The sequence below is a fragment of the Mesocricetus auratus genome, unplaced genomic scaffold (assembly GCF_017639785.1).
Source record: "Mesocricetus auratus isolate SY011 unplaced genomic scaffold, BCM_Maur_2.0 Super-Scaffold_4256, whole genome shotgun sequence".
NCBI lineage: Eukaryota > Metazoa > Chordata > Mammalia > Rodentia > Cricetidae > Mesocricetus > Mesocricetus auratus.
Window position 1 is genome coordinate 4,896,402 of NW_024429182.1, and position 16,479 is coordinate 4,912,880.

The following is a 16,479-nucleotide window of genomic DNA, read 5'->3' on the forward strand; positions in this document are numbered from 1 at the left end:
ATCACACATTAAATTACTGAAAATATTACGAAAAGTTGCCTTGAGGATATAGCTGTCTCAGGGTATAAATAAATAAATCTGAATTGGAGTCTCATCCCCAAAATATCTCATTATGTGAAAATATCCCCACACACACACACACACACACACACACACACACACACACACACACAAACCAATGGGGAGAAAAGTCCTCTGAGATCTGAAAAACTTCTCATCCAAAGAAACCACCCTGTGATGTCTTTCTGATACAAATGGCATGGGAATTGGAGTCTGGCATTCGTAGTAGTACATCTTTCTCATACTCTCTGGAGACTCGGGCACAGTCACTACACCTTGGGGACCCTCTTCTCATGTAAAAATGAGAAGGCTGAGTAGAGACACTTCCAGGCCCATGGTCTAAACCCGTGCACCTGTTTACATCTTGGGGAGCTGCTTTGGCAGCAAGCAGAGGGGACTTTGGAAGGACATTTCATGCTGAAGTGTGACTATGTCAGGAACTCTGTTTGGGACAAGGGGATACTTGCTTCTGGGCCAGGAGGCCTGAGTCGACACATTGCAAAGAGATAAAGTAGCCAGCACTTATAGACATAATAACCCATTCACTGATGTAGTTGACTGGTCACTTCGAGTGTGTCGACTCGCAGGGAATGCATTGGCCACTGCTGTCCTGTGGCTCTCTTGTTGTCGCTCCCATCTCGTACAGGGGAAGCAGACTGCTCCTTAGTCCTCAGGACTTGTCATGTGACTCAGTGACTCCTTGGCGATATCTCACTCATCCCCAAACACATGCTTCACCATTTATTCTTAGTGTTCTACCTTCCTTACTCTCAAAGCTATATCTGGTTGTAAAGTATGTAAGTACAGAAAGCAGCGGGAAAAGAGCACCACCTCCTCTGAGACCCGTGAGATCTAGGTAGAGCAAGAAGAGCACCATCTTGGATCTGGGTGCAGCGGGGTGTGTGTGTGTGTGTGTGTGTGTGTGTGTGTGTGTGTGTGTGTGTGTGTGTGTGTGTGTGTCCAGGAAGTTGTCCCTTCGGTCTCAGAGCTGTGTCTGCCTCACTTCCTGTGTCCACTGCTGCTTTGCAAGCTTTTGAGAGGCATTTGAGTTTTGTTTTAATCTCTTTTTGATGTGCTGATTTTTGATGTGCTCCAATATAGTGGAAGAAAGTCTTAGCTCCAAAGTAAGGACTTAGGATTTGACCAGGGCTTGCACTAGGGTGACTGGGAAATTCCAGCAACAAAAGGGTCATGTGACTTCCCTCAATTACGTGGTAAGTGAGCTTTCCTATGTGACACAGGAGCTAGGTGGGGACAGTCAGCAGACTCTTTGGAATATTGTCTCTAGAGTTTTTCTTTTTTTTTTTTTAAGGACAAGAAGGCTTTATTTTAGCTTAGGGTTTGATGGTCTAGTCTGTCACAATGGGAAGGACTGGTGGCAGAAAGAATGAGGCAGCTGGTTATATGACACCTCAGTCAGGAAGCAGAAAGAGATGGATTCTGATTCTCAGTTCTTTTATATTATTATTATTATTGTTATTGATGATAATGATGATGATGATGATGATGTCTGGATTCATAGTCCCTGGGATAGGGCCACCACATTCAGGGTGTGCCTTCCCGTCCCAGCTGACCCCATCTGGAAACACTCTTAAGGGCTCACCCAGAGGCTCCGCCTCCTGGGTTGACTCTACGTTCCAGCAGGTGTTGGGTGTGTGTGTGTGTGTGTGTGTGTGTGTGTGTGTGTGTGTGTGTGTGTGTGTGTGTGTGTGATTTCTTCTGCCTGGAATCTGGTGCTCTAGTCAGCCTTCTCTCTGGTCCCTGTTTTCCTTTTAAGTGAAAGGAATTCGAGCTGCTGTCCAATATATTCCTGTCACTGTTTGGTCCTCAGAAGTGCTGCTTCTGGTAACAGCACTAGAGAATTCTGGTGGCATCAGCTGTGAGCTCCCTATGCTATCTCTTCAACAAGCCACCCATTTTGGCAGCTTCAGGGGAAAAGGCAGAGGAGATAATCCCCAGGAAAGACAAGAAGTCCCTGTGGGGAGACAGAATTAGCACATCTGAAAATTTGCCAAATAGTCACTGGCTGTGGGACAAAGGCAGACCTCAGGCAAAACAGGCCTCAGAGAAACAGAATGACATGTGACCTATGACCTTCCACCTGTGGCTTTGGCGTTCCTTGGATAGTCATAGGCACACCACAGGCAGTGGCAACGGAGGCTTAAAACAGCCTTGTAGGCCGTGCACTTGGGTCATATAGAAAGAATGGCCTGGAAGCGTCTGTCCCACCCCAGGATGGCAGAGCCTCCTGCCTGGATGTTATCATTATGCAGCTGAAGGAAGGGGGTCTTGGGTCTGCTAGGTGGTAGGGCCAAGTCAGGGAACCGGAGACAGGGGGAGGTGAGATTTGAACCGGAGACAGGGGGAGGTGAGATTTGAACCTGCCTCAGCAGTCTTTACTGAGTTTGCTCCACTTCATCCTCTTGAGTCAGGACCTTGGTCTGGGGGACGGGAAACCCCTTTGTACACAGCACACTGCAGGGTCAGCGGAAAGGCACCAGAGTCATCAGATGTCACAACACAAACAGAGCTCATGTGAAGCAGAGGCCGGAGCGGACAAGCTCCAGGTTCTGTGAGAGACCCTGCCTCAAAGAAGGAGGTGGAGAGAGACAGGGGAAGGCGCCCAAGACCTCTGCATGCAAGTGAACTCACACACATATGTACACTCTTGTACACACACACGTACACACACATACATACACACACACAGAGAGAGAGAGAGAGAGAGAGAGAGAGAGAGAGAGAGAGAGAGAGAGAGAGAGAGAGAGAGAGGGCAACCTTACCACAACAGGTTGGGCTGTGAGGTTCTGTTTTTTAGGACCCACAAGACCATGCCCCTCCCCCCAAGGAAAAGCTTGAGCCATTAAAACGTACAAAAGTGTGCGTGCGTGCGTGTGTGCATACGTGTGTGCACGTGCGCGTGCATGTGTGTGTGTGTGTGTGCGCGTTAGAAGAGGGCATACCCGTCCTAACGCTGCGGGGCACCTTCTCTTTGGAACAGAAAAGCTACCGGCAGAGAGCTGATGAGCTCAAGTTCACCAGTGTGACGGACAGCCCCCAGATGGAGCAGGCCAGGAAGAGCCAGGAGCTGCAGAGCGGGGTGAGTCCTGGGCCGCCCTCGCGCCACCAGTGTGCTGTGTCGTGGGCCTGGGATCTCTGGAGACAGCAGCAGATGCTGCTCACGAGGCTGGACCAGGCATGCCTCAGGCCGACGCCTGCAGATCAGCCCTGTACCCCACACCCCGCGTCTCCCCCAGTCACCAAGACAGACTGATATGCTGCCTCTTTTGCTGCCAGTATTTCTTAATCCCCCCTTTCTTCTTTCTCTTTGTTCTGTCCTTCATCTGAGACTAGAATTCCGGATTAACAGAGACTCACGTTGGAGGAGGATTTGCTTTTGGCCATGTGCCAGCTGAGCTCAAATAAGGGAGTCGGAACAACAGGCCACCATTTGTATGGCTTATAGACCGAGGTCTACCCCAGAGTCTCTCCACTAACTGCCACAGTGTGCTCTTCTGGCCTTCCTCCCCACGGGTCGGGCAGATGCTATACTCCCACCAGAGGGCAGCCAGGGGCAGGGGAAAGCTACTGCTTACAAACAGTAAGGGGAGAAAAAGCAGAGTCTGCTTCCGTGGATGAGCTGGCCCGGTCACTGCCCACTTCCTGGGGTTCCTCCCAGCGTATGAAAGTTGATCGTGGGGTGTGGGAGAGAGCGTGCCTCCTGCCTGGCCTACTTTGGAGCCCTCTGGGTGGGGGAAGTAATTTTTTGATGCTTACGGGTAACAATAGATTTGGGAGGCCGATGTGATTCTAGGGAAGGATGTGGAGATGGAAAACCTGGAGGAGGCTGTTCACGTTGGTCTCTGTCCCTAAACACCCCCCCCCTGTTGTCTCTTAATGTCCTGGTGTTACATTGGTTTTTCTATATGTTTGCTTTTGCTTTTTGAGATGGGGAATCTTACTCTATAGCCCAGGCTGGCCTCAAACTCTCAGCAGCCTCCCCCCACCCATTCAACCTCCTTAGAACTAGAATTACAGGCATAGGCATGCATTTCCTTTAATTGACTTGCAATATTTAAACTTAGTTGTGAGGCACAGCATTATAATCTGATATACAAGTACAAAGTATAGTGATTAAACCAGGGTAATTAGCATTTCTAATTTTCAAATGTGATTTCTATGTGTTGGGAACCTTGCATGTTCTTGGTGTTTCTCTCAGGACTGTAAAATTAATTGCTGTAGCCCATGGGTGGCCTACCTGTGTGTGTGTGTGTGTGTGTGTGTGTGTGTGTGTGTACATATATGTATATATATATGCGCTCTATAACAGAACTACTTCCCAGCAGCTGCATTTTATACCCATGATGCACCCCTTCTATTCTCCCCGGTCCCTGTCCCCTTTCTTGCTTTTATTTGTGACTTCTACGAGGTCAACTTTGTCAGTTCCCGCAGATGAGTGACGTCGTGCGGCCTCTGCCGGTACCAGGCTTACTGTATTTACCGCAGCATCCTTGATTCCATCGGCGTGGCTCCAGTTGTGATGCGTGACCCGCCCATAACCCTTGCCAACCCCACTCTCTCTCATCAGGTGGCTTACAAGGCTGGCAACCAGCAGTCTGTCCATCAGTACACCATCAGCAAAGATGAGCCTTTCTTCTTGCAAGCCCGGGCCAACGCTGCTCAGCTCAGTGAGGTACCTCAGGAGGATGCGGGATGTGCTCCCCAGTGTCTCTGTACCAGCCAGCCACATTGGTAGTGTCCTGGTCAACTATAGTCTATCTGGCCATTCCAGCAGATCTGGTTCCTCACCATTGCTTTAGGGAAGAGGAAAACCACTTTCCTAGCAATGGCTGGCAGGGCTTTCAAGTTACTGGATAGATCCTGGTGGGTGGAGGAGTCAGCATTGAGTGGTAGAGAGAGACACCCAGCTGTTGACCCCATACCTTGGTCCTTAATTTTACCACTTACCAGGTGTGTAACCCTTACACCAAATCTTTACTCTTGGATGTCCATTGGTAAAGTGAAGCCAACCCAAGCCTTTGCTCGCTGGGTTGTCGTGACGCTGGGTTGTCATGACGCAGGGTTGTCATGGGATGATCTTGGGGAGTGGGCAGGGTGGCGGCTCTCTGATGTGACAGTGTCCATGGTTGACCCTCCCACCCCAGCGTGCCTGTCCTTGGCTCTCAATACACGAGGTTCCCTGTAGTCCTACCTGGGAATGGGTGGGAAGGAGAAGCAGAGGCAGAGCTGATTCCCACTCTGTGAGGAAGGGAGGCTTTTTCCAGAAGAGAGAGAGAGAGACCTTACATTTGGAGGCAGGGGTTTAGGAAGGGAGGGACAAAGAAAGACCCCAGGGACTGGAGGCTTGGAATGGGGTGGGGAGATGGTGCAGGAGAGTCTCCCAGAGTCTTGCTGCTGGTGTGTGTGTGTGTGTGTGTGTTCCAGAAAACAGACCTTCCAACGCTGTCCACGGAATATCGCTGCATCTGAAATGTTTGTGCGACTTCTGGGAGACATGTAGGATATGGGTTTTTTTAAGCTTTCTGAGGGTTAATCCTTGCTTCTTTTGATGGAAGCGTAGGGTGCCAAGAGGCCTTGGGCAGGACAAAGAGGCCGGCTTCTCAGGCTAGGGAAGGGTGCCATTGCTGTTGCGTCTTAGAAAGGTTTTCAGAATCTATCTCATGGAGGATAACCGCCGCTCTCTGGCATCTCCCCAGACACTGTACAAGAGCAGCTGGGAAAGGCAGAAGGCAAAAGGGTTTGAGCTGAGACTGGACTCCTTGACATTCCTGACGGCCAAAGCTAGGAGAGACCTGGCCAGTGAGGTGAGTCCCCCCGTCACTGAGCAGACAGAGTACGCGAGTCCCTCAGTCGTCAGGAAGACGTAGAGCTCTGCTGCTGTTTGTCTGGGCAGGCTCTTGTCTCCCTGAGCTCCCACGGGAAAGCGGGATCATAGCAAGTCCTTCACGATGAGACCATCGTTCCCGTGGGTGAGCTTGCTGTTGCTGAACCCACAGTGGCGAGAGTCCTGCAATGCCCATCCCCATAGGTGACACGGTTCTGATGTCTTCTGTCAGACAATCCACGGGTGAAATCCCTCTATGCCGTGTGGCACACATAGTGCTCTTATTTAAACAGACCGTTTACCCTTCCACACCCAGTCACCAGCGATTGCAAAACCATTGTGAGCACGGCAAACAAGTCTATGTGTGCTGTGCTTTGCTGTAGTGTGGTCTTTTCTGACTTAGACGGGAGGTAAGCGGGCCAGAGTGTAAACGGAACTTTGTTTCCTCCTGGAGGAAGTCATGCTTGAAAGACAGAAAGTGAAAAAAACGAAGGAAGGAAGGAAAGGGGAGAGAGAGAGAGAGAGAGAGAGAGAGAGAGAGAGAGAGAGAGAGAGAGAGAGAGAGAGAGAGAGAGAGAGAGAGAGAGAGAGAGAGAGAGAGAGAGAGAGAGAGGAGAAGGGGAAGGGTTATGGTGGCACATTTCTGTAATTTCAGCATTCCAGAGGCAGAGACAGGAGGGTCAGAAGTTTAAGGTCTGCCTCGATACCTAAGATTGTTTTAACACCCAGCCCCAAAGACACAACGGATGAAACTAAACAACAACAAAACAAAAAGAACACAAAACAAAAATTCAAAATAAAACAAACACACACACACATACAGAGAGAGACAGAGAGACAGAGACAGAGAGACAGAGAGGGAGAGAGAGAGAGAAGAGGGAGAGACATCAGTGGGGAAGGAGAGAGAGAGAGAATAGCAGCTTATGCAGTGGACTGGTGATGTGGTTGGTTTAAATGTTGCCACATAACACATCATAACGCAGTCTGTGGGTACCCGAGTGACCTGGGATTATCTATCCCATGTCTGGTCCACAGTAAATAGAGATGGGTATCAACGCTGTTGTTGGGAGATGAGAGTAGAGTCTCCCACGATGCAATAGTGATGACTTTGAATATAATGCCACCTGACTGTATTCTCTTGTCTTCTTTCCCGCTGTCACTATACTTTGCGTGGCATATTTTGTCTTCACGCAGCACACCCTCTTCTGCTCTCTCTCCTGGCTCTGGGGTCCCCCATTCCAACCGCAGCTGCATTTGGGGTGCTCTGCGCCTTTCGAGTTTTGTGACTGCTTTTTTAGTTATAATGTTCCCACTATCATAAGGAGTCTAAGTCAAGGTTGGTGGAGGACAACAGGTCACTTACGAAGAAATCGAGAGTGGGACTAGGAGGTGACACAGGTTGAGAACGCTGTCTGCTCTCCCAGCAACCACACCAGGTGGCCCGCAGCTGCCTGTAACCAGCTCAGGGCTCAGAAGTCCTCTTTGAGTCTCCCTTAGTACCTTTGTACATGTGTGCATATGTGTACACGCACACACACGCGCGCGTACACACACACACACACGCACACACACACGCGCACACACACACATGCGCACACACAGAGAGGTGATTTTAAAACAGACTAGGCCATGGCTCAGCAGCTAAGAGTACTTGCTGCTCTTCCGGAGGACCTGGATTCAATTCCTAGTACCTACATGACCGCTCACAACCCTCTGTAACTCCAATTTCTGGAGACCACATGCCTCCTTCTGGCCTCTGGGGGCTCTGCATACCTGTGATGCAGGCCAAACAGCCATAAACATGAAGTAAAAATGAGTAAGCCTTGACAGACAAGATGAAATCAAGACCAAGAAGTCTCGGGTTGAGAGAGAAGCAATGGATGAGGTCTCAGAATCGTGGTGTAGGTCTATCATGGCATTTAGCGTCGGGGTGGGGTGATAATTCGTTCGCCATCTGATTAGAGGGAATGTAGCAGTTGTCTGGTAGGATTCTATCATACGGCGTTGCGTTAACTCCCGCCTCCCAGCATCTGGAGGAGACTGATCGTGTTCCCCCTGTGCGGTTTGCTTTTAGGTGAAGTACAAGGAGGACTATGAGAGGTCCAGAGGGAAACTCATTGGGGCACAGAGCGCGCAGGGCGACTCTCGGATGAGCCACTCCCTGCAGATGTCCAAGCTACAGAGTGAACTGGAGTATAAGAAAGGCTTTGAGGACGCCAAGTCTCAGTATCACGTCTCCCTGGACATGGTCCACCTCGCCCATGCCCGCGAGGCCCAGCACTTAGCCACAGACGTAGGCTACAGGACAGCATCACACTGCTTCACAGCTCTGCCCACGGACATGAAGGTGGAGTGGGCCAAGAAGGCCTATGGCCTGCAAAGTGATGTAAGCTCTGGCCTCTGCATGCACACACTCGTGTGTGTGTGTGTGTGTGTATACAGTGTGTGTATATAGTGTGTGTATATACAGTGTGTGTATATACAGTGTGTGCAATGTGTGTACACTGTGTGTGTACACAGTGTGTATATACTGTGTGTGTATAGTGTGTGCAATGTGTGTACACTGTGATTATAGTGTGTGTACACTGTGTGTATACAGTGTGTGTGCACAGTGTGGGTATACTGTGTGTGGGTACAGTGTGTGTGCATGTGTGCAATATATATATAAATATATACATATATATAGTGTGTGTGTAAACAGTGTGTGTATACAGTGTGTGTATATACAGTGTGTGCAATGTGTGTACACTGTGTGTATAGTGTGTGTGTACATAGTGTGTATATACTGTATGTATACAGTGTGGGTATACTGTGTGTGTATACAGTGTGTGCACAGTGCGTATATACTGTGTGTGTGTACAGTGTGTGCAATGTGTGTACACTGTGATTATAGTGTGTGTACACTGTGTGTATACAGTGTGTGTGCACAGTGTGTGTATACTGTGGGTACAGTGTGTGTGCAATATATATATATAAATATATATATAAATATATCTATATAGTGTGTGTGCGCTAGGCTTTGTTGTTGTTTTTGAAGTCTTTGTTTACCACACCCTTTGGGGTAACAATTCAGGCTTCTGGGGTACATATTTCTGGATTCCCCAGGGAGAAACACTCTTACTTCCCCCTCATTAACTCTGCTGGTCCTATGCTGTCTTGAAGTTATGTGCCAACAGTCAGAGAGGCAGAGCTACTTTTTTGGAATCCTGATTGACACACGTTTTTAGACTTCTCTTTGGTGCTGGAGTTGAATGTATTGGGTCATCCCCAGTTATGGTCACCGACGAGAGTGTCACTGATACCTCACCCCATCCCTGGTGGTCCCCAGTTTTTGGATGAGCAGCTTGTGGATTTTCAGCTGCCTTCTCTCCTTCCTCTTTGTACCCATGCTTGGTTCTGCTTCCTCTCTGTATTTGGTTGATTCTCTTGGAAAAGAATATGTGTTGAGGGGTCAGCTATAGCCAGGCCTGTTACACACAGATCTCTCTCTCTCTCTCTCTCTCTCTCTCTCTCTCTCTCTCTCTCTCTCTCTCTCTCTCTCTCTCTCTCTCTCTCTCTCTTTCTCTCTCTCTCTGTGTCTTTCTCTCTTGTCTGTCTGTCTCTCTGTATGTATGTGTGTGTATGTGAGACAGAGAGACAGACAGACAGAGATAGAGAGAAACACACAGAGATAGGCTGGTTTCATGTGAACTCTTCATTCATAGCTAGTGAAGGGATGAGAACTCCCCTCCACGCCCCACAAGGACAGGAGGAAGGAACTGGCTCTAGGGAAAGACCCGGATTTTGGGTGAGAGTCCTGCCAGTAGCTCCTACTTGGGCCCTGTTATGGCCCATCACCGTCTCTTCCCCCGCCTGCCATTCTAAACAAGAAAACGGGTACAGCAGACAATGAGAATGCTTTTGTCTGGAGGGAAAACATGTGCCCCTAACGAGGGCCCAGGTTGACTATGTACCCCAAGTAGTGTAGGGTAGGGCCCAAAGCCACCATCCACGGGGAGACCTCTGATTAAAACGGGGACTAGTTTGTGTGTTGGGGGGCCTCACCCACGACTCTTCAGAAAGCAGGTAAGCGGAGTGTCATTTGATTTGACTCGGCTGGCCCCAGGGGCACACTGGGAACTGCTACCAGCCCTTCAAGCGTCTGTGCAGTGACAGTGGCCTCCCTCTCCCCCTTCCTTTCTCTCTCCTTTGTCAGAACCAATACAAGGCAGATGTGAAGTGGATGAAAGGCAGGGGCTGGGTCGCCACCGGGTCATTAAATGTGGAGCAGGCGAGGAAGGCAGGAGAACTCATTAGTGAGGTGAGATTTCCTGACAGCGCGTGGGATGGGGCTTGGCTGCGTCAGGCGTGCGGCGTTTCTGTATAAAATTAAAATAATTTCCACTCAAAAGGCAAAGCCACATGAAAGGCCTCCAGACCCGGACTAGGGCTGGTAATTAGGGAGAAGCCACATACCAAACACATGCCAGTGGGGGCCCATGGAGTCCCGGCGAAAACAAAGTGGGTGACAAGTGGCATCATGTATAATAATGACAGCCACACAGAGCTCAGCCGCTGCCTACCCCTTGCCTTTCTAATGAAGCGGCATGGGAGAGACGATGGAAAGACAGCGTCTGTGGCACCCAGGAAACGCTTTTCTAACTTCACCCAGGAAAAACGCTTTTCTAACTTCACGGGCTTCTCCCTCTGCTGCCGCAGTGTAAACAGTTTGTGAGCATTCACAGTGCTGTCCGACTCGGTGACATGATTGGTCCTTTCACGTGGGAGGGACGTATCCCTTCTGCTGTTTCTAAGTCTCTGTTTTCTCAGCATCCAGACCCCTTGGCTGACCCTAAGGTGGGTTCTGCTTATGGGAAAATCTTTTCACCTAGTCTCCGGGCAGCCTTGCCAACCAAGCGGCAGTTTTAAAGATGCTGATTCTTTCTGATGCTGCGCCGGGCCTTAGGGGATGTTCGGTAGCATCTCTTTGGCCTCTAGATGTCAGAAGCACACTCTGCCAGCAGCGGCCACCTAAAAGGTTGGCAGATGCCCTGTGGGGGGCAGAATTGCCGCCGCACAGAGCACCTCTGAGAACCCGGCACCATCGAACCCCCCCCCCCCCCCCAGATTCACCCCTCTTCCTGCCTGCTGTGAGGGGCTGTGTCTGGAAGACAAATGAGCATTTCACCGGCCTTAGAGTAGACTGGTCTTTCTGGGCCTTTCTGGCCAGGAAGGACCCCTTAGTGTGCATACCCGGAAGACTTTTTTTTTGGCAGTGAGGATCCTGAGAGGATGTTTCAAAGGAGAGTTTCTTATGGAACGCACGGTCAATGCAGAACGACAGCCTCGTTGGCTGCGATGCCTTCGCCCAGTGTTGCAGTTTCCCGTGGGACTGCCGCTTTACACACGAGAGGGAACCCCTAAGCTTGCCTCGTTTCCACTGACCTGGCTACTCAACACCGAAGACTCAAAGCAGCCTGAGCCCAGAGTGGTCTGTGTTGCCCTGTGTTGTTCAGTTTACAGAAAGGCCCTGCAGGGAGCATAGGCATGAAAAACTATGGGGGTAAACACCTAGATTCGAGGATTAACCACCCCAAGCTCTCAGCATCAGGCTGGGGGTCTTCATTCCGTACAGACTGCTACATGCCCAGTGTAGACTTCCAGATGGTTCCTTTATGTGTTTAAGTCTGGCAGCAAAGAATTGCAGAGGGAATCGTTGGCCCCATGGCGATACGGCTTTGTGACATCACTTTCCCCATTTTGCAGACTTTCTCAAGGAATTTGCTTGTTAGCATCTTTGCTTCACAGCAGTCTTCAAACTGTATGTTAGGAAAGATACATTTAGCAACTCTCCCCAACTATTTGATGTTTCTAGGTTCCTGCCAAATTGGGCTGAATGACTTTCAGAGAGAATACCAGACACCGTAGAGAGACCCACAAATGAATAGGGACATGCTCGTACACACATGTATATATGAATTCACAAACGCATGCATGCACATATGCACACATTTACATATGTGTATATATGAATTCACAAACACATGCATGCACATACACATTCACACACATGTATACATGTGTATATACATTCACTCACACACATGTGTATATGAATTCGCAAACGCATGCATGCACATATGCATGCATTCACATGCATGTATACATACATGTATATATACATTCACTCACACACATATATATGAATTTACAAAGGCATGCATGCACATATGCACACATTCACACGCATGTATACATGTACATATACATTCACTCACACACATGTATATATGAATTCACAAAGGCATGCATGCACACATGCATGCATTCACACACATGTACACATGCATTTCGCTCACACACACATATATACATGTATACATGCATTCATACACTTATGTACACATGCATTTACATATGTGCAAATGCATTCACACATGTATAAATGAATTCACACATGCAGCATGTATTCACACGTGTGTAAATGAATTCACACATGCACACACATGTATACATGTATTTCACACACATATACATACATACATACATGTATACATGCATTCATACATAGACACACACACATACACACACACCTATGGAACGGAGCAAGAGCCATCTAAACTGTTCTGTGAAGCTCCAGGTAGTCAATATTTTTAGCTTTACTGATTTCATAGTCTCCATCACAACTGGCTGAAAATGACTATAGACAATATGTCAGTGAATGAGTGTGGCTGTGTTACAGTCAGACTTCATTTGCAAAGCACAGGTGGCTGACCAGATTTAACTGTACCTGAGACAGTGTGGTGAAGTATGTACAAATCCATGCAGACAAATGAGGAGCAGGTGATTGGGGGGAAACTAAACTCCATCACACCATTAAAATTCTAATACTCCAGGCCCTGAGAAATGTGCTTTGAGTAAAAGAAAAGGGAATCATTATCCAGAGTTCTTCAAAATGAGTCATCTAGATCTTTGCAGCATTTACATTTTTTTGTTGCTTTGTGTTTTGTTTAATGTGTATATTCCACGTCTTTCAAATGCTAAAACAACTCCTTTCTACAATGGCGATGGTCTCCTTTCCCTTATTGTGGTAATATCTTTGAGAATTACCATATATACTAAAGGAACCATGGTCTAGAGTGAATACACCCTGCATGTTAAATGCAGGGTTTTGGCTGTGATAATGCTTGCCAAGTCCCGTGGGGGGAAGGAAAACAGAAAGCTTCAATCGATAAGTGTAACTGGGAATGTGCTTTCTTGCCAAACTAAGATACGTAAACAACTGTAACGCAGTATTTGAAGCCCTAGAAAGAATGACTTTGGAAGTATGTACCCTACAGTCTTTTACTGGTGTAATCTAATTTTGAGATGTTGTCTTTGCACCAGGTAGAAATACTTTAATGTTAATTGACACGAGGTTATTCTTAAATTGAAACAAATATTAACCTGAAGGTACCTAGGATATAAAGACGGGGAAGCCGAATAATAATTATGTTCACAAATTCACTCTAATCTCAAGCAACCTGTGATTTTCTCTTTCAAATGGCATGAAAGAGCAGCACAAAATTCACAGCTTTGATCTTTTCCTGCTCAACAGAGGAAGTACCGTCAGCATCCAGACGCTTTGAAGTTCACCAGTATTAAAGACACTCCGGAGATGGTCCAGGCCAGGATTAGTTATACCCAGGCAGTGGATGTAAGTGGTAATGTATATATACATTATGACTCTGAGAGTGGCTCTCTTTCGGCGGTGCGATTGAAGCGGAGGGGATCTCAGGCCTGCTCCTTCTGTCGTCCTAGGATGAAGGGTCCCTTGTCTTTTATGAAGCTTCCCTCGGCAGGGCTGCTCCCTCATTAGGATGCAAACGGGGCGTTCCTGTACTCAGAGTGCCAAGTGGGGCTCTGCACCCCACTGCCCCCTTGGAAGCTCTCCTTCCTTGTGTTCCCCCCTTTCCCCTTTGTTCCAAATGTTGTTTTCAGAGCTAGAACCTGGAGTAAAATTCCGACTAATTGGAACGAGGAAGCCGCGCTTGGGGCTCTCTGCGATCTGAGGGCAGGGGCTGACGCGGTGTTCTCATTTCCCCGAGCTTTAAAAAAATGACTTGAGTCTGATTCGTAGATATTAACCTGACTTTTAAGCCACTTCCCATATTCTGTAAATTGCAGGAAACCAAGATTTGACCCAATGCTTAGCTCACTAGAGGCTAAATGGAACACCGAGGTTTTATAAAACCTCCCCTAAGCACAGGAATTAGCTGACTGCTACTTCTGAGCGAGGTCCTCGGATCTGTGTTGTAAGGCAGACTTGGCTTTGAAACATCTTAAAATATCCAACTTCTGACACACACACAAAAATATTTACAAACCTTGGGGATGCAGCTTTCAAAATTCCCCCTATGGTTTTATAAGAAATTCTGGCTGCATCTTTTTTTTTTGTACAGGTATCCCAAAAGGGCCTGGCTACTCTTCAGGCTGTGAGATGCCATGAGTCCTATACCTTGGTTTAGGAATAGACTTCTTGTGTGCCTGCTCACACTGAATTCTGAGAAACAGTTGGACGAGAATTTTTTTTCAGGAAGGAGAAAACACTTGCTGTGTCCTAACTCTAACCAACTCTAGGGGGCGCTGCTGTGATATGTAGAACCTTGGACATGTCTGATAGGTGTTGGGATGGAAAAACACTATTCAGAAATTTTCTTAGGTGGTGTGCCAACTCTGTATGCCATCTGGCACACTTGTAGGCTGCTCGAAGCTCACTTGGAACATACTAGGGGGTTATGGATTAGTCCAAGGATCCTAGATGGTGGGGCAGGAAAGATGATAGAGGTGGGCTTGGGAAATCTCCCCTGCAGGAATGGCCATGGCCTGTGTGCTTCCTGGGTCCCTAGGCCCTACTGCATAGCTTGAGGTGAGCAGCCAGATAAGTCAAGAGTGACCAGACCCCGCTGTCTCCGGTTGACACTGGTCTCAGGGGTGCTTAAGAGTGTAGCATCGGTGGCGGAGAAAGTCCCCACCTGTCACGCTCTGGGTTGGAAAGTAGAGCGGAGGAGAGAGTGACGTGAATGCCACCGCGCCCGCCGTGAGAGAGCTGGGTGGAGCAGGCTGCCATGATCGGGTTTCTGCGATGGCACAGCAGCTGCCCCCCCCCCGTCTTCTGGTGTACACCATGGCTGCTGCATGCGTGGGGGAGGCTCTGAGTTTAATACAAAGTCCCCTCTCGACCCACAGAGACTGTATAGGGAGCAAGGAGAAATCACTAAGCACCACTACACGCAGACCGTGGACTTGCCCGAAGTCCTGCTTGCCAAACTCAACGCCATGAACATCAGTGAGGTGAGATGCCGGAGGGATGGTGGGTTCAGAGACAGGAGAGGGCTGGAGGCCCTCACGGGCCTGCGTGGCGCCCCACACTGCCGCTGTGTTGACATTTATGACTCCTCTGAGCAAGGGAACCCGCTGTAGATGATGTAGCTGGTCCTGTGCGAGACACAGCTCACTGGGAAGAATGAGGCAGGAAGAGAACCCGCCTTCCTACCAAGGCAGGAGCACCCCAGTAAAGCTCCTTGTAGCTGGTGACTTCCGCCAAGGGCACCATTTGGGGATTTTTAACTCTTCCCCTCAGTGGCTTCTATGAGAACTCTTCTCCTGTCACTCCTGGTCTTTGGTTGAGGCATTTGGCTGTTTCCCTGTCTTGTATAGTGAGCTATACGAACACGGCCTTAAGCCTTCATAATCCAATGAGCTTGTTGCTTGGTAAGATCTAGGGCTAGCAGGCTCCAAAGCCTTTGCTTTTAAACCAGGCCCCTCTCTGGTTTCACCTGCCAAGGGTAGGCAGGAGGGCAGAAGTTGACTCTTGGGCCATCCATTCTAAGTCACAGTGATTTCTAAGCCCCAGATGGGGCTCTGGGTGGGAAAGAAAAACCCCCTGCTAACCAGGTTCCACTGGAGAAAATGGGAATCTAGGAGACTAGCAGATTTGTGCCTTTCTCCCTGCCAGACGCGCTATAAGGAATCCTGGAGCAGACTGCGGGATGGAGGGTACAAGCTGAGGTTGGATGCCCTTCCGTTCCAGGCAGCAAAGGCGGCCAGTGAAATTACAAGTGATGTGAGCATCCAATCCTGTGACAACTTTAATCCAAACCTGTTTGCAGTTCTTTTACCTCGAACTCTAGCCTTCTTTTGCCTGTGGATATAAAATCCTCTCCCGTCCAAACTGACTGTGTTAGGGCAACCGGGTAATGACCAGTGAGAGAGAGTGCATCTCACACAAAAAATTCCCTAGCCTGGGGGCACAAAGCCAAATGCCCGACTGTAAACACGGCACCTGGGCAGATGAAATGCACCCTCCACCAAGCGTTTCCATAAAGCCGGCCTATGAAGAGCCGGCGAACAATGCCTGCACCTTCTCCCAGCTTGGCCGCCCAAGTGCTAATGCTCGCTTATGCCGTTTCAAACCGGAGCCCTTTAGTCATTGGGAGTCTTGCATATGAAAGAATAGACTTTTTTTTGACGACTCCTGCGCGTTTTCTTTTAACTCACCCAGTTACTGTTCAAAAGAACAAAACATTTTCTCCCAATACCCACCTCTTCCATTC

The 16,479-nt window shown here is 48.7% G+C and overlaps 1 protein-coding gene across 7 annotated transcripts in view; it reads left to right on the forward strand.

Moving 5' to 3' along the window:
- The window catches only part of LOC101825350 (nebulin related anchoring protein), a 76,636-nt gene that overhangs the window by 35,802 nt on the left and 24,355 nt on the right, over positions 1-16,479 (forward strand). For 6 of the 7 annotated variants that reach the window (XM_040742455.1, XM_040742418.1, XM_040742444.1 and 3 more), the window contains 8 exons: positions 3,062-3,160; positions 4,649-4,753; positions 5,778-5,885; positions 7,980-8,291; positions 10,101-10,205; positions 13,482-13,580; positions 15,113-15,217; positions 15,882-15,989. In XM_040742455.1, coding sequence (XP_040598389.1) covers positions 3,062-3,160; positions 4,649-4,753; positions 5,778-5,885; positions 7,980-8,291; positions 10,101-10,205; positions 13,482-13,580; positions 15,113-15,217; positions 15,882-15,989 — 1,041 coding nt within the window. The remainder of the gene's footprint in view (positions 1-3,061; positions 3,161-4,648; positions 4,754-5,777; positions 5,886-7,979; positions 8,292-10,100; positions 10,206-13,481; positions 13,581-15,112; positions 15,218-15,881; positions 15,990-16,479) is intronic. The other variant, XM_040742437.1, reaches the window with a different exon arrangement.